General features: G+C 39.5%; 2 protein-coding genes across 2 annotated transcripts; both read right to left on the bottom strand.

The window, feature by feature from the left end:
• Positions 1-2,132: 2,132 nt before the first annotated feature.
• On the bottom strand, positions 2,133-7,096 carry ecm1b (extracellular matrix protein 1b). The gene is made up of 9 exons (XM_027006742.2): positions 6,801-7,096; positions 6,308-6,340; positions 6,126-6,188; positions 5,457-5,725; positions 4,417-4,625; positions 3,890-4,145; positions 3,186-3,418; positions 2,898-2,979; positions 2,133-2,628 (listed from the first exon to the last, which is right to left on the bottom strand). Exons 1-9 carry the CDS (start codon positions 6,859-6,861, stop codon positions 2,464-2,466), a joined length of 1,371 nt encoding a protein of 456 aa, XP_026862543.2. The 5' UTR covers positions 6,862-7,096; the 3' UTR covers positions 2,133-2,463.
• A 3,550-nt stretch (positions 7,097-10,646) lies between these two features.
• Positions 10,647-14,196, bottom strand: rorc (RAR-related orphan receptor C; the record flags this gene model as incomplete). The annotated part of the gene is made up of 10 exons (XM_035530906.1): positions 10,647-10,825; positions 11,150-11,259; positions 11,342-11,452; positions 11,694-11,801; positions 12,011-12,143; positions 12,608-12,729; positions 12,880-12,999; positions 13,106-13,438; positions 13,679-13,820; positions 14,107-14,196. Coding segments are annotated over 10 exons (1,434 nt in total), but the record flags the coding sequence as incomplete, so codon positions are not given.
• Between the last annotated feature and the right edge of the window lie 1,246 nt (positions 14,197-15,442).

Below are 15,442 nucleotides of genomic sequence, written 5' to 3'. Positions count from 1 at the left end.
GATACTGCGTAGGTCTATTTAAAACCTCAATGCAGGATTGCTACAGTTTTTTATTTAGGCTACATCAAATATGTGATGAATTATATATGTTAGAATTTGCCAACAAAGTCAACCTTTTACATATTTCAAACAGTATTACCTAAATGGTTCTGTTGTAGGGAAAGACAAATTGGTGCCTGCAAGGCCTTTTATCTGGCTACTTAAAAACCAGGGCCCTATTTATATGGTTGTTATAACACGTCCTCTCCAATGTCCAGTGACAATTAAGAAGTGCATAACACATGTGTCACACAAGTGGTCACTTACAGTACAAGGGGAGGAGAGGAGAACGAGGACCTGGTTTTTCAAAATGCACATGCTTTTGGCTGTAAACACAAACATGCATCCCACTGAGTTGATGTCTTTGGCAAAAATTTGCTACAGACTGTTTACAGAGTTATATTGATAAGAAGGCAATGATTTAAAATAATGATTGCAACAGCTGAACAGAGAGTGGGTTTATTTTATTATTTTACATCATTTATAATGTAAACATCTTTAGATTACAAACATAAATAGCAGTAGATTAACAAATAAGAGTTGGTTTCTACTTAAAGATACATATAACCAGTACCTATGCACAGACCATCCATCATGACTGTAAGACACTACTAAGACACTGTGTAAACAAGTCTTTCTGAAGAAATAAATGTGCTTTACCTGCAAGTGGTGTATGGCTGTTTATTTCACATAACCTCTGCCTCCCAAAATTCCACCACACACAGCTAGCTGCACCACTCTTGGCTGGCTGGTGTAATGTGTAAAGTGTAATGATCACTCATCGGTGCAGAAGAAGAGTCAGAGCAAGACCCCTGTGTTCACTTGTTCCCTTACCTCTCCAAGGGCTCATCTAACACACTTCATTTAATACAATAATGGAATAGCCCTTAAAATTACACCTGGGATACCCCAGAGGTGAAAAGGCAAGGCAACATGAGCCAGGGCATGGTAAAACTGGTATTGAAAAAGGGCTGAAGAGTTTTACTTACCTTCATTACTGTTTCTCTTTTTCACCGTCTGACTATTACATCCATTATTCTTCATCCCAGAACAAAAAAATTCAGCACTTGGGGTATTTTTAATTGCAGGACTATGAAATCCCAGTTGATCGCTTTAAAGTAGTAAATCATTTTATGATCTTAATGTCAAGAAGCTGCAGTGGTGATGAGTTCTGGAATTAGATCTAACTTAAAATAGGGAGGAGGATTCCATCTGCTGTGGTTAGGCCTAATTGATTCAACAGAAGTAAATAATATAGGATTGTATTTTAAACATGCTCTCCTTTCTATTGTGAGACAACTGATTCCATAGCTGTGGTTTTGTGTGTCTATATGATATTGAAATTTGAGCATATGTAGATCACTTATAGAATTGGCTTGGACTGTGAAAGGGACTGTAAAATGCTAACTATTACTAGATCACAGAAAATTTATGCTCATATTTATGTATTAAGTAATATTACAATCAGTCACTCAGTTTTTACCTTTTACTTGTACAGTTAGTTATAAGATTAAATTATTACAAATTCAAAGTCCACTGAAAATATCCGGAATATTTCAACAGTATATTGTAGACTGTAAATATAAAGTTTTAAGACCCTTTTAAGTTTTCCACATTTTAATGTTTCAGACTCATCTCAAAATGAATTCAACTTTTTCCCTCATCAATTTACAGACAATATTGCATTATGACAAGGAAAAACAGGCATTTTATAATATTTAGTAAAATTTTTTAAAAATTAGTAAATGAAATATCACATTTACATAAGGATTCAAAACCCTTCCTTAATTAATTGGTTAAAGCACCTTTGGTAGCAATGACCTGAAGTCTTCTTGGTAATGATCCTACAAGCGTGGCACACCTTTCTGTTGGAGGTTTCTCCCATTCTTCTTTGCTGTATCATTCAAGCTCAGTCAGGTTGGATGTGGAGTATCAGTAAACAGCCCTTTTCAGGTCAGCTTTGTTGAGGCTGTTGTATTTTCATATTAAATAATGTGATTTGACTCTTCAGGCCATAAACTAATAACAACACCCCCCCCCCCCCCCCCAAAAAAAAAAAACCCAAAACAAAACACTAAGACAATACACACCAAAAAAGAACAATAATGTTTTTATTATCATTTTATTAGATTACATTTTTGATGATTTACATTTAGTTGGAAAGGTGTGTCTACACATTGATTATAAAATGCTCATTAAACATAGACTCTTAAATGATGTCTCTTAAAATAAGGCATTCATTTTGTTGTAGAAAAAAAGATAGAAATGATTAAACTGTTGCTGGTAATAAATGTACTTAGGCTCAACTCGATGTGAATTCTCTATGTCACCCATTCACATTCATTCATACCTACAGAACTGGCTTCAAAGGCCATCAATAAATCTGTGGTTTGACACAATGAATCCACAACCAGCCACAGGACATTATGAAGAGATTGGGCATTTCTTATTTCTGCTGATCCTGTTTAAATCAGGAATGTTGCGAAGCAACTGCTTGGTGAAACATTTGTTGCGGCTCTCGGCTTTCTTCATACAGCATGGCATACTATTTTGGTCATCTTTACATAGATTACTCTCAAATTTGTTCAGCTGAAACAAAAGAATAAGGCCATCAGTAATTGACCACATGGATTGCTAATTCTCACATCTTGTGCAGACGTACAAGTTATGTGCAAAAAGCAGCAACAATTGCTGACCATAAACATTAACAGTAACAACATTCATTTCATTATTCCAAACTTACTGATGAGAAAATATATGTATAATGTGGATGTTGACAAATCCATAACAATGAGATCAACAACATCAAATGAGGGAGCAGAGTTCACAAAAGGGGCAGAAACCCCTTAAATACACACCTCTCTTTCAAAACATGCAGATCGGTTTTCTTCCACTAGATGACAGCAATGAGGAACAAATAAACTTTCAGGGAACTGTAACCTGAGGGAAATGTTTGATATAAGATTTTTGAGATTTAACTTCACATTTACATAAGTACACCCCAATTTTTTTTCTATTAAATACAGAACATAGAACAAAAGTCTGGTCATGTCACAAGAAACTATTCTTACCCCCACACCAAACTCCTACTTCTGTCCTGAGTCTAACCCAAAACAATGAGACTATACTGAAAACAAACATCTTACGCTCTCTGGGTGAACTGTGTCTCTGGAGAGTTCTCTGAGACACAGAGCACCTCTAGGGTAGGATGTGCTTGTGAAGCAGCTCCACTGGCATCTTCAAGGATGTAGTCAGGATTGGGAGCGGCAGCAGCAAAACAGTCATATTGTTCTTCTCCTCTTTCCTTTTTGCAACAGTCGAAATGTTTGGCTTTGGCCGCCTTCTCTTCCTTACAGAACATATCCACCATCTTCTTCCACTGAGGCAGGTAGAGGCACAGAAGTAATGAAGAACACTGTTTTTTGCACATAAATGTTACTGTGACTCTGTAACTTCACCTGGATCTCTGTACAGCTTAGAAAGTGGCAGTCGCTATATAAAAATTGAAGACTCATCTCTTCACTAAGTCACTACACAAAGTATGCACTAAAAATCTTTTACTGTCTTCTTTTCCACTCTAGCTAGGGTTTAAGCCTGATAGTATTCTTAACACTGACATATATTCAAACATGAGGATATGTATGCTCGAGACTACAAAGCTTTATTGTGAGTCACTCTGTACATGGACATCTGCTAAATGCTGTAAATGTAGGAAACCTATTTAGGAGAATCATTCCCTATGCCAGGCATTCATTACAGAAAATCCTAATGCCCGATATGAACTAACATGTCCAGACATGTTCAGACAGCTTCTAAGTCAGCCTTCTAAGGAACATTTATAAATACGCACCTTCTTCTCAGCACACGCCTGTTCATCCTTCTTCTCTTTACAGCACTGACTAAAGCCTTTTTCCAGGCCATTGATAGCCTTTGACTGACGGGCCAGCCAGTCGTAGTCTGAAGATGGCAGGCACTTGGAAAGGTAACGAGGGCGCTGCTTGCGATTTGCACAGATGGATCCTATGTTGGCAGAGTTAGGGCGGCCAAGAGGAAAGCTGATGTCAGGTGTTCCCTTCTCTCTTAAAGCACTGTGAGTTACCTCTGATCTGTCATGATGGAGAAACATATATAAACAACACAAAAAATAAACAATAAGGGCCCTTTCTAGAGGACTTTGCCAACGGAGATTCTTACATTAGTCATTTTAGTTAGCATCAGGCAAAGAGGGTTTCTAAACCCCATTTGCTTCTTTTTTGTTTCTTTCTATTCACTGCTACCAGGGCATAACAGTAAATAAGGACAAACTGGTTGCCACTTTTGAAACATTTTAAATTGGATTTCATATTTATGTGCATTTCATGTATATGTGAGAAATACCTTGTTTTCTGGCATGTACCAGGGTTAAAATTAAAGGTTTGGCTAGGGATGTTGGTCCATGACTTGTGATCAGAGGCCTGGTAGGACTGGTCTGGTGCATTCTTCTTAAAGCATTCCCATCTTGCTCCAGCTTCCTTCATGCAGCAGTGATACTGCTTGGTCTTAATCGTGAATTCTTCATTGCAAAAGGCAGAAAGTGACTCTTCCCACTGCAATATTACAACCGGAAAAAGTATTGGAACTTGCATGCATATGGGTTCTCAGACAGAAAAAGAAAGACAAATTTAGGAAGCAACAAACAAACCAAAAAGCGGGTGGCTAGAAAATATATGCTGGGAGGAAGGACAGACAGAAAGAGAAAGAGAGAGAGAGAGAGAGAGAGAGAGAGAGAGAGAGAGAGAGAGAGAGAGAGCTTATTTTTGAAATACCTTTATTTGCCTACAAATTGAATCATTCTCTAGTGTTATCATTGTGCACCAATGATAATCCTCAAGGCTGTACAATGTTTTGTCTATCTGTGTGGAATACCACAACATTGAGTCACAGATAAAATGACTCAGAATTTTACCCCATAGAGCCCTTAATGTCCTTTTGTTTATTGCACAGTTTGCTTTGTTTATGGTACAACAGTACACTCGGTAACAGAATAGAGAGGAATGAACAACAACAAATGTCGAACACACCAGAAAGCATCTACAGATAAGAACTCAACTATTACAAACATGACTGAGAGCACCTCAAGATGCTCAAGATGTGATGTAGTTCACACATTTCATAGAGACCCCAGAATAGGTCTATTAATCAAAATTGCAATAGTTTTATCCCCAATTAACCAGGTACAAAGCCAGAAATAAAGGGGTTTCCACTGTGCCTGTTGCATAAATATACTCATCTAATGAATAAGGTATAGAATTACAGGAATTCACTGGGAGTACACCAAGCAATCACCTATATATCCTCTGAATTGGTCTTTCATGTGAATAGTAGTTACTGAACTCTTGTAATGGCAAATGTGCACACCATCAACATGTGCCTCTCACCGCTTGCTGTACACAGCAAAGAGTCAGCTGCTTATCCTCAGTGACACTGCTGCAGCACTCAGTGAACCATGACTCCAGCTGATTGATGGCTTGGGCCTGACGGTACAGGTAACCAAAGCCACTCGTAGGCAGCATGTCCTTGGGATATCGGGGGCGATGGTTACCATGACTACAGATGGCTTGGAGGTTGCTGTGGGTTGGATGGGCTGGAGGAAAGGGAATGTGCGGTCCCATGGAGCGGGGCCCAACTTTTTGCCGATGTGAAAAATCTGCACAGACAGGGAGAGCAGAGCAAAAAATGACAAATAATGACAGATCAATGAATGACAAAAGAAGGTGAAAGATTATGGCAGAGGACATTAGGGAATGGAACAGACTGGTAGAAAGAGCAGGATGTATTTAGCATTCAGAGAACAAGCCAAAAACTGCAATCAAAACACAAATTAGGTGCAAATGAATTCTGAAACTAGCATAAACAGGCAGGCAACTACATATGAAAATGAATGTGGGGCATACCATGAACCATACAATGCACTGCTAACTAAATTTATTTTAAAATTATTTAAATATATTCAAAACAAAAGGCATATATTTTGGGGTCCTCAGAGGAGAACCATATTCAATAGTTAATAGTTCTCTTTCTCTAAACATAGTCCCACCATTTATCACCTGTTTCACCCATCCACTGTTTATCAGGAGGTTCAGGAGACACCTTTGACTGCGCCATCACGTCTGAATCCAGATCCAGTAGACGTGAAATAAGACAATACATACCATTATGACAGATGTTAAGGTCATGCCCTGAAAATTTCTGACCACGTAAATTCCACGTAAATTTGATTTAGCCTTACCGATGAGTGAAATTTCTTTTTGTAACATGTGCTCTGTGAAAAAGACAGCGAAACAGACAATATTATTTATCATGGTAACCTGAATAGAATTAGCAGGAGTTTTATTACTGTCAAGAACGGTCCCAGTAAGCCCCAAATCCCAGTAATTCATTCAGGCCAACTTGGGTTAATGCTGTTGTAATGCTGGTGCAGTCATGAAGAACAATATTATATTAAGTTGAACAGACTTTTTTCATCCATCGAATGACGAAAGTGACTCTTCTTTGCTCCGGAAATCGACCTGGAAATGCTGGACACTATACAGAAATTTGCCCGTACCACTGATATTTGCGCAGTTTCAACTAAGCACGATTATGCAAGATCGCACATTTACGCAACCCGATATAATGCGCCATTCTTATAGGTTATTTTTGAACTTGCTTTTAAGTAAAAAATCTAACCACTTTTGTGTTATTAAGATGAAAACTAGGTCGTAGTTAACGTTTGCGCCTACCTTCCGACGCCTTCACCACAAATGCCATCAGCAAAAACAAGTATCCCCGTAACGTCCCCATTACTAGTATTGAGAACTTTGCCAACTCGTGAGGGCTTCAGAAACCTTACGACTGCTTGGAGGTCTGCTTGTAGCTGCAGTTGTGCCACTCGTGAGAGTGCAATTCTTGTTGCCAGACCTATTGACAAAACTGCGTTAGCGCAGTATAATTCGTTTCACTGCACGATCAGTACAATTCTGCTGCCGTCTTCGTACGCGTGTGGACGAGCTTTTATATGGGAGAGAGCTGAGAGAGGAATGCCAATTGTCTGGCATGAGTCACGCAGTGGAAAGGGAGAACGCCCCTTAAAGCTAGTCACATACATTTAGTAGTATACTGTTATATATTAGTCTATAACCCATCTTTCCGCACACTCATGGTTTGTGTAAGCCTACACCAGTTGTAAGTTTCTACCTACAGGACAGCTTTTGGGTGGATATTGTTGAGTGGGCACTGTTCCAAGCACAGTAGTGACTTTAACATTTAAACAGAAATCCTCCTGTGCCAGATTAAGTTGTACCTGCTGAGCATACAGCCATACACAGTACCCTTGCAGTTTTTACCACCTAAAGGACTATGTATAAAATGCTATGTGTGGAAAAAGATATGTCTGAACAGAACATGGTCAGGGGCCATACCCAGACACAAAGACTGTTATTCTAGTGCACCTCAGGAATGGCAGCATGTTTTTTTGGTCTATATGAAAGACATGCAGCACTGCTCAACTGTCTGTATCAGAGATGCTTCCTTTCATCTCTGTCATGATCAACAACTTCTTATCTTCTGGATATGTGCCAACTGCATTCAAAACTGCCAGGCTATTGTTTATACATCTCCCTTTAAGTGCTTTTTATTGTAAACCAGTCAAAAAGAACGATTTAATTAGATGCCGACTAAACTGCATCTAATTCAGTCACTGTGAACTGAATGAAAACCCTAAGATATACAGATTCCATGATAGCAGGTACTGGTGGTGATTCACATGGCCTTGAATTTTTAGCTTGTGGGGTTAAACTGAAATTTGCTAAGATGTTGTTTCCAATGATATTCTCATTGTGTTGTTCTTGCAAAAATGTGTAGATGTTCATGTTTGCTCTGGAAATCAGCATGGAAATGCAGGACATTATACAAAAATTTGCCTGCACCATTGATATTTGCGCAGTGATAACGAACATCTGGGATGTGCGACTGCCAAGTATGGAAAAAGCAAATAGTTTCCAAAAAAAATGAGGTTATGTCTTAATGAAAGAGGAAGTATGTCAGAATGAAATTATAACATATCCAGCTTAATCATGGAGCACAGAAAAACAAGTCATCTCCCTTTAAGTGCTTTTTACTGTAAACCAATTGCTCAAAATTATGTTTCTGATTAAATTTTCACTGTGCTGTTCTTACAGAAATGTGTAGATGCAGTGGTCCAAACACTTCCCGTATAATCATGTTATTTTGATTATATAGCAAAACGTAAGTAAAAGTAAGTAATATGCCTTGTCTCAGTCAAGGTTCTATTGTTGAGAAAGTTTAAAGTTCCTTATATGAAAGATTTCAGATATAAGGTAACAAATAAACCTTCATATGGAACATATTAAATACTATGCACAACTAATACATGGTGAAGTCTAAACCTGGCAGGGTCTGAAAAATGTTAGATAAGATTATGGTGATAATAAAGTCTTCTCAGGGCTTGTTCTCACACCGGAGAGGCAGCATAAAATGTGCTGAAAGCACTTTGATCACTGTAGTTGCCATGTAAACCTACTTGGAAAAATTAGTAACTAAATTTTATGAGATATCAGTGAAAACTTTGTGTCAAACATCTTAAGCATCCTCAAGACCAGTTTGTGTTTGTGAACATTATGATTTAAAACTAATACAGAGTATAGGATCAGTCAAACATTTAGTCAAAATCTTTTTTTATTTTCAACCATCTTTATTGTTATTGTTCAACCATCTTTATTGTGTGTGTTTTATTGTTGTTGTTTTTTTTGAGTGGGTGTTAAAAAAACAAATTAAGTAAAAATCATAAATGTTTGCGCATCAACCAGAAACTGAATTATAGTTATGACATCACATAATATAGAATATAGTTGTGAGGTCACATAAGACACAGGGAGGGAGTGTGACACGAGTGCAGGAATGGAGTGTTTACTCTCCACTGAAACAAAAATAATGAAGCATTGCTGTAAGCTGAAATAAAAGGAAAGAAAGAAAGTAGGAGTAGGGATGCAGCAAAGGAGCAGTTACAATCAGGGCATCTGTGGTACACGAGAAGCAATGCATGAGAAGCAATGCACAGCACTGGATGAGTGAACCTGTGGAGCCCGTGGGACACAGTTGAGGCAAATCAAGGTACAGGTGCAAGCAGTCAATAATAAGGTGATTGGGAGCAGGTGCGGTGTGAGTGTGTGTGTGTGTGTGTGTGTGTGTGTGTGTGTGTGTGATACAGTGGCTGTGTCCCTCGGGCAGGGTGCCTGGTGTACCTTGACAATAGTCCAATAGTCATAACATCTGGGATATCAGACCAAAATAATCCACATGAATACTTAGCAAGAGAGCAAGACTTCTTAATAGATTTATAAGACATATCATGCTCTCATGAATAGTACATAAACATTCATAAAAATAATGCTAGCATAGGTTGTATTATGTCATAAGATTCATGCTAAGTGCTGCCATTATAATTGTACAGTGTCTTTATAAACCCCTTACATGGTGTTTAAACACAACGTGTGAAGAGTAAGATCATAACAGATCTAATATCTTCGGCTACAATTACTTTATTTAAAAGTGAATATTAATAACCCCACATGAAACATAAAATGATTCAATATTTAATGACTAAACTGGGCTATATATAAAATTTAACTTTAAATATAAATGTAAATATATAAAAAGTATGGTGTAAAAGCAGTTTAGATGACGTAACTTAGACTGTATAAACACTGTGTGACCGAAGATTCATGGAAAAATCAATTCTGAATAAAGTCTCTCAGAAATCAGGTTGTAACACGTAAAACTGCAAGGGGTTCCTGGCTAAGCCATAGTAAGTTGTGTTCAAAAGAAAATTGTGGAATATGTCAAATTTTCCATCAAGCAATTATTTTTAATTAATGCAGTTTGTGCAATCATTCACAATTCATATGTATAAATAACCTAACTTACAATGGTCTTTAGTACTTGCTCCAGTTATCTACATAGTCCGAAATAAAGAGACTGAAATGAAGCAGACAACTGTACAAATGTAGAACATTCAAAAGAAGCAAAAAATAATAATTAAAAAAAATGCTCTATGGCAATGCAATCAATAATGTACAACTTCAAGGGACAGTCTAGTTACGTTTCTTTCTGTATATGAACAGACAGTGTGCATCAGAGTTGACCTAATTCTGTCACCCTTGTGCAAAGCCCTGTATCCTGATATGGTGTTCAAGTAAGTAATTTTCAATGCAACAGTCCCATAGTCTTGAAAGATTCAGTAATACTTCAAACAGCTTAGCAATGAGCCAACAGGGCCAAGAGGGTTTTCACAGACTGTAAAAAAGCCTTCTGATCACATTTATATACAGGCATCAACACTTAACAGCCTATACTACATAAATTAAAAAATACCATCACAGCTAAGCAGCTTAATATTTGTAACAATAGTTTTGTTTCACACTACAAAATAGCATGTGCACCAAAGTACACACACAAATATAATTATATTACTTTGATTATTATCTTTTCAGAATTACAAAAATATATTCATTTATTTTAGAAGGTTTAGACATATTAATTAAAATATTCTCTTAGTAACTGCACTGTGTTATTTGTTGTGCGTTCAGAGTGTAGCCACTGACTGTACATCAATGTCTGAACCAAAGAGCTCCTTGTAGAGAGCAGGAAAGAGAGAGTGAACTGTGAACGGATAGAGTTGACGGAACCAACGCAGCTTCTCTATATGCAGCGCACATAGGCTCCTCAACACCGTCACCTTCTGGTACAACTGAAAAATCACACAAAATAAAGAACCACATTTTCAGAGTCCGAAGGAAATAACTAATAAAGAAATGTCTTGTCTATTCTTATCACGTCCGATTTTCTCTTCCTTAATATTCTCCATTGTTTATTTCCTTCAACTACACTTGCATTCTACATAGCTATATTGCGATGGTCATGTCAATCTTTGCAGTGTGTAAGTTCTGGGCATGGTTTTCATTTTTCAAACGCACACGCACACGCACACGCACACGCACACACACACACACACACACACACACACACACACACCATGACATGCACACACAAGCACACAAACCTATGGACACACCTTGTGCAGTAGACTTTCCTGGTTGTCTCTGTGCAGGAGGTGACGGAGGGCTAGCTCCATGTCTTTTCTTACTCTCAGCACTCTATCTCTGTCCTCTAGACATGGGCGATCTGTAGACAGAAACAGCTATATCATTAATGTCTGTGTTGTTTTTATGAGAATGTCAAGCATGTTTGGGAAAATGTCCCATACCTGCGTTTATGAGTACGAGCGCACTGAACAGCGCCACCTGCTGTTCAGTTAGCCTCAGAGCACAAAGACTGTGAGCAAAGTCAAACACAGCTGCGATAAAATCACCGCATGCTGTAACACAGACAGACAGACAGACACACACACACACACACACACACACACACACACACACACACACACACACATACAAGAATCATCATAGGACAAAAGTAAAACTGCTAAGAGACATAAATAGATGGAAGGAGAAATGTAAGGATTTATAGAATGGCAGGGCATCCTAGTGGCATGACATCACACATTCCTCACAGAATCGAGAACACTGGGATTTTGTCATTTCAGATGTTTGGCTTACCAAGAGACTTGAACAGCTCTGTTCCAGCAAACTTGCCGTCAAAGAAGACTGTGCCATTTTCAGGGTTAAACAACCGACTCATACGGACCAGAACAACCTCCATCGAGCCTGAGCAAGAGGGCCGCACACAAACGGACACAACAACAAAAAGAGAGAGGGGAGGAACCTTACACAGATGCAAAAGACCAAGAAATGTAGACTGGGAGGAATGTGGAGAGAAAGAAGAGAAAACAAAGACAGATATGGAGGGGTAAGTGCTGACTCAGGGCATAGGCCTGACCTACTGGTCTGCCCTGCTGGACTGCATCACCACTCACCACTCTTGAGTAGGCAGATTTGATCATTCTGGCCAAGTTGCCGGAAGCCAGGGATGCGCTTTGCGAACTCCACTACATACTGCACTGCATCCGTTAGTCGCATTGCACAGTGCTGCCACATCTCATCCACAGTCTGTACAGAGAGAGAAAGAGAAAGTATGTGTGAGAGACAGATTAGATTAGATTAGATTAGATTAGATTAGATTAGATTAGATCAATGGTATCTGAACTCTAACCTACTGAACTGGTTAGGATACATTCTATGACTAAATGACAAAGCAGTTTTTTAAGTTGCTCTGAATAAGAGTGTTTGCTGAATGCCTAAAATGTAAAATAGATTGGACTAAATTCACAAGGTTAATAAATGAGAATCATGATAAAAGGCAAAGAATGGTGAAGGAAGGGAATTATGAATAAAGAAACACTGAGAGGACAAACACAGGTAGGCACTAATAGTCTGAGGTAGCACAACCAAACAGTTTTGCTCAGTGTGGCGGAGATGGAAACTATAGTTGTAGTAATGTAATGGTTAAGGGATTGTCTCATTTATTTATCATGTAGGCAGCAGAGAGGAATGCAGTGGTAGTGGTGTGGAACCTTGCTCTGGTAGGCATGGACCTCCTCCCTACTGAAGATCTTCCATCTGAGAGTTTGTAGCTCATCCACACGATACTGACTTGTCTCTCTGTGAGAACGCACAATACTTGCACACAGCTCCTCTACACACACACACACACACACGCACGCACACTCACACACACACACACACACACACACACACACACACACACAGTAGTTGTCAGAATCCCTAAACCTGAAAACATTCTTCTCACTAAACATCCTAAACTTGATTTTCAGGTCTGTCTGACCTATGTGCATTGAGGTAGGGTAGAGGCAGAATGAGCCTTCGGGATCAAAAGGTCGTAATTCCATTTCACTTGCAGGCATGCTCAGGATCGTGTCGGGAGTTGATTTCCTGGAGTCAAAGCCTATAAGAGAAAGCACAAAGACAGGGAATGAGAGATCAGCAGGAAAGGAGAGACAAACAGGGAGCAAGAGATAGACAAGGAGAGAGACAGACAGGAAGCCTCTCACCTCTCCCTGCTGAAAAGCTGCTGCTGTTTCCACTCCTCTGGGTACCTCTGTAGGCCATGCCCAGAGCCTGGGCCTCGCCTGTGGCACAGCTCAGGTAAGGGTGTACTTCTGTTGAGCGGATGGGCCGCTCTAGGTCCAGGGGGCAGGAGTAGGTGGGAACCAGGGGCTGGATGAGATGGGGTGAGTGGACGCGGGGTTCTTTACTGGTCCGGAAGGCAGGGAGACTCTGTGGCTCATCCTGGTTCGCCTGGAGACGCTGCTGCTGCCGGTGTCTCTCAACCTCAGCGATCAGAGAATCCCTTTGACGCTTAGACATGCGGCCAAACTTGACCGCTGAAGAGTCCACAGGGCAGAGAGTAAGTAAAGTTATTCAAATGGCAACACTAGCTAATGTCCAGTGTGTGCCATATTCAAGATACCATACTGAAAGCTTTGTATGCATCCCTCCTTCTGTTATCCTTTCTCTCTTTCTCACTCTCTATCTTTCCTTCTTTCTCTCTCTCTCTCTCTCTCTCTCTCTCTCTCTCTCTCTCTCTCTCTCTCTCTCTCTCTCTCTCTCTCTCTCTCTCTCACCATCCCGGCTCATTCCCTGGGCAACACATTTCTTGAGGCGGCAGCTCTGGCAGCGGTTCCTGCTGGCACGATCGATGAGACAGTTACTCTGTCTGGAGCAGGAATACTGTACACTGGATGACTGACTTCTCCGGAAAAAACCCTAAACCGAAGAGAAGAATAAGTGAGTGAGAGAGAGAGAGAGAGAGAGAGAGAGAGAGAGAGAGAGAGAGAGAGAGAGAGAGAGAGAGAGAGAGAGAGACAGACAGACAGAGGAAGAAATAGATAGGAGAGAGAGGAAGAGAGAGAGGAGAGTGAGTAGAATAACAATTATTTATCCACAAATCAAATCATAGACTAGTGTTAGGGAGAGAGTAATAAAAGTATAAATTAAAATTGGTCCATTGGCTGAATTCAGGGCTTAAGTACAAGTACAATATTGGTCTCACCTTACAGCCCTCACAGGTGATGACGCCATAGTGAACACCTGATGACTTGTCTCCACAGATTTTACAGGGGATCACCTCAATCTGAGCTGTACACACACACACACAAATTCAATTTTTAGTGAGGTGTGCTGTCCATGAACACATGTTCTGTATCCAATGAAGTGAACCCTGAAAACTGCAAATTATCATCTGATATTTAAAAAAACAAAAGGCCAAGACTGTACAAAACAATTGGTGAAATTAATGAGGTAGCAGGCCAAAAACCAAGCAGGGAGATAAACTCAGAATGTGTGTGTATAGCGTGGGTGTGGGTGTGCAAGTGTGTATGTGTGGTTGATATTTCAGTAAATCTAACCTGCTCACTGCTTGGAACTCAGATGTGCTTATGTGGCTATCTGGAGTGTACACACACTATACTGTTACCAAAGAACCTAAATATGGCCTTCTCACTCATACTCACTTGCTCTCATACTCGCTCTCTCTCTCTCTCTCGCGCACACACACACACACACACACACACACACACACACACACACACACACACACACACACAGCATATATATACATGCACAACAAGAGAAATTGATCATCATGTTGAAGTATACACAACCACTTAAAGAAGCACCCATATTATAGAATCTTGACTATGGCTGGCACCATGGCATTAGTAACTTTATCTCTGTATAAGCAGTTTTTGGCTTTCCTGCTAACAATATAGAGGGACAGATCATTCCCTGATGTAATGCTATAACTCTATCACTAAGCCTGCAGTGGAAAACTAGTTATTTCTTGGGACCCATGACATGATTTCCTTCTGGGCTGCCCTTAAGGACTACAGTCTTACTAATTTATTATAAAATGCCTGTGTCATAGGCACTCTGAAGAGCCGCTTTTGAAAACCATATTTGAGGAAACGGTATACACCAAAATGTCCAGTGTATTCTTATAGTGCAGATCACTGTCCATTAGGGATGAACTGAACATTGTGTAAATTCAATAATCTGACCGTTAATTCAATAGACATTTCCTGTCAAGAGGAGTAGTACTGATCACACAAACACATTTTCTCATCTCTTTAAGTAAGAAAATAAAACTCTCTTTTCATACCACAAAGAAAATCTTACTTTTAATAAAATCATACACACATCCCTATATTCTTCATATCATTCTTCTTTTCTGGCCTGGCTTGGACTTTAGCTTGAGAGTATTCTCAAAGATGACTTATCTATTGTCACATGAGGATATGAGTTTGATAGAGACTACAAGGCAATTCTGTAATTCATTCTGGACAAGGGCATCTGCCAAATGCTGTAAATGAAATGTAATTCTGGATTGT

Source organism: Electrophorus electricus, chromosome 10 (genome assembly GCF_013358815.1).
Source record: "Electrophorus electricus isolate fEleEle1 chromosome 10, fEleEle1.pri, whole genome shotgun sequence".
Lineage (NCBI taxonomy): Eukaryota > Metazoa > Chordata > Actinopteri > Gymnotiformes > Gymnotidae > Electrophorus > Electrophorus electricus.
The sequence above is the reverse complement of the archived record's forward strand: the minus strand, read 5'-3'. Positions and strand labels throughout refer to the sequence as shown.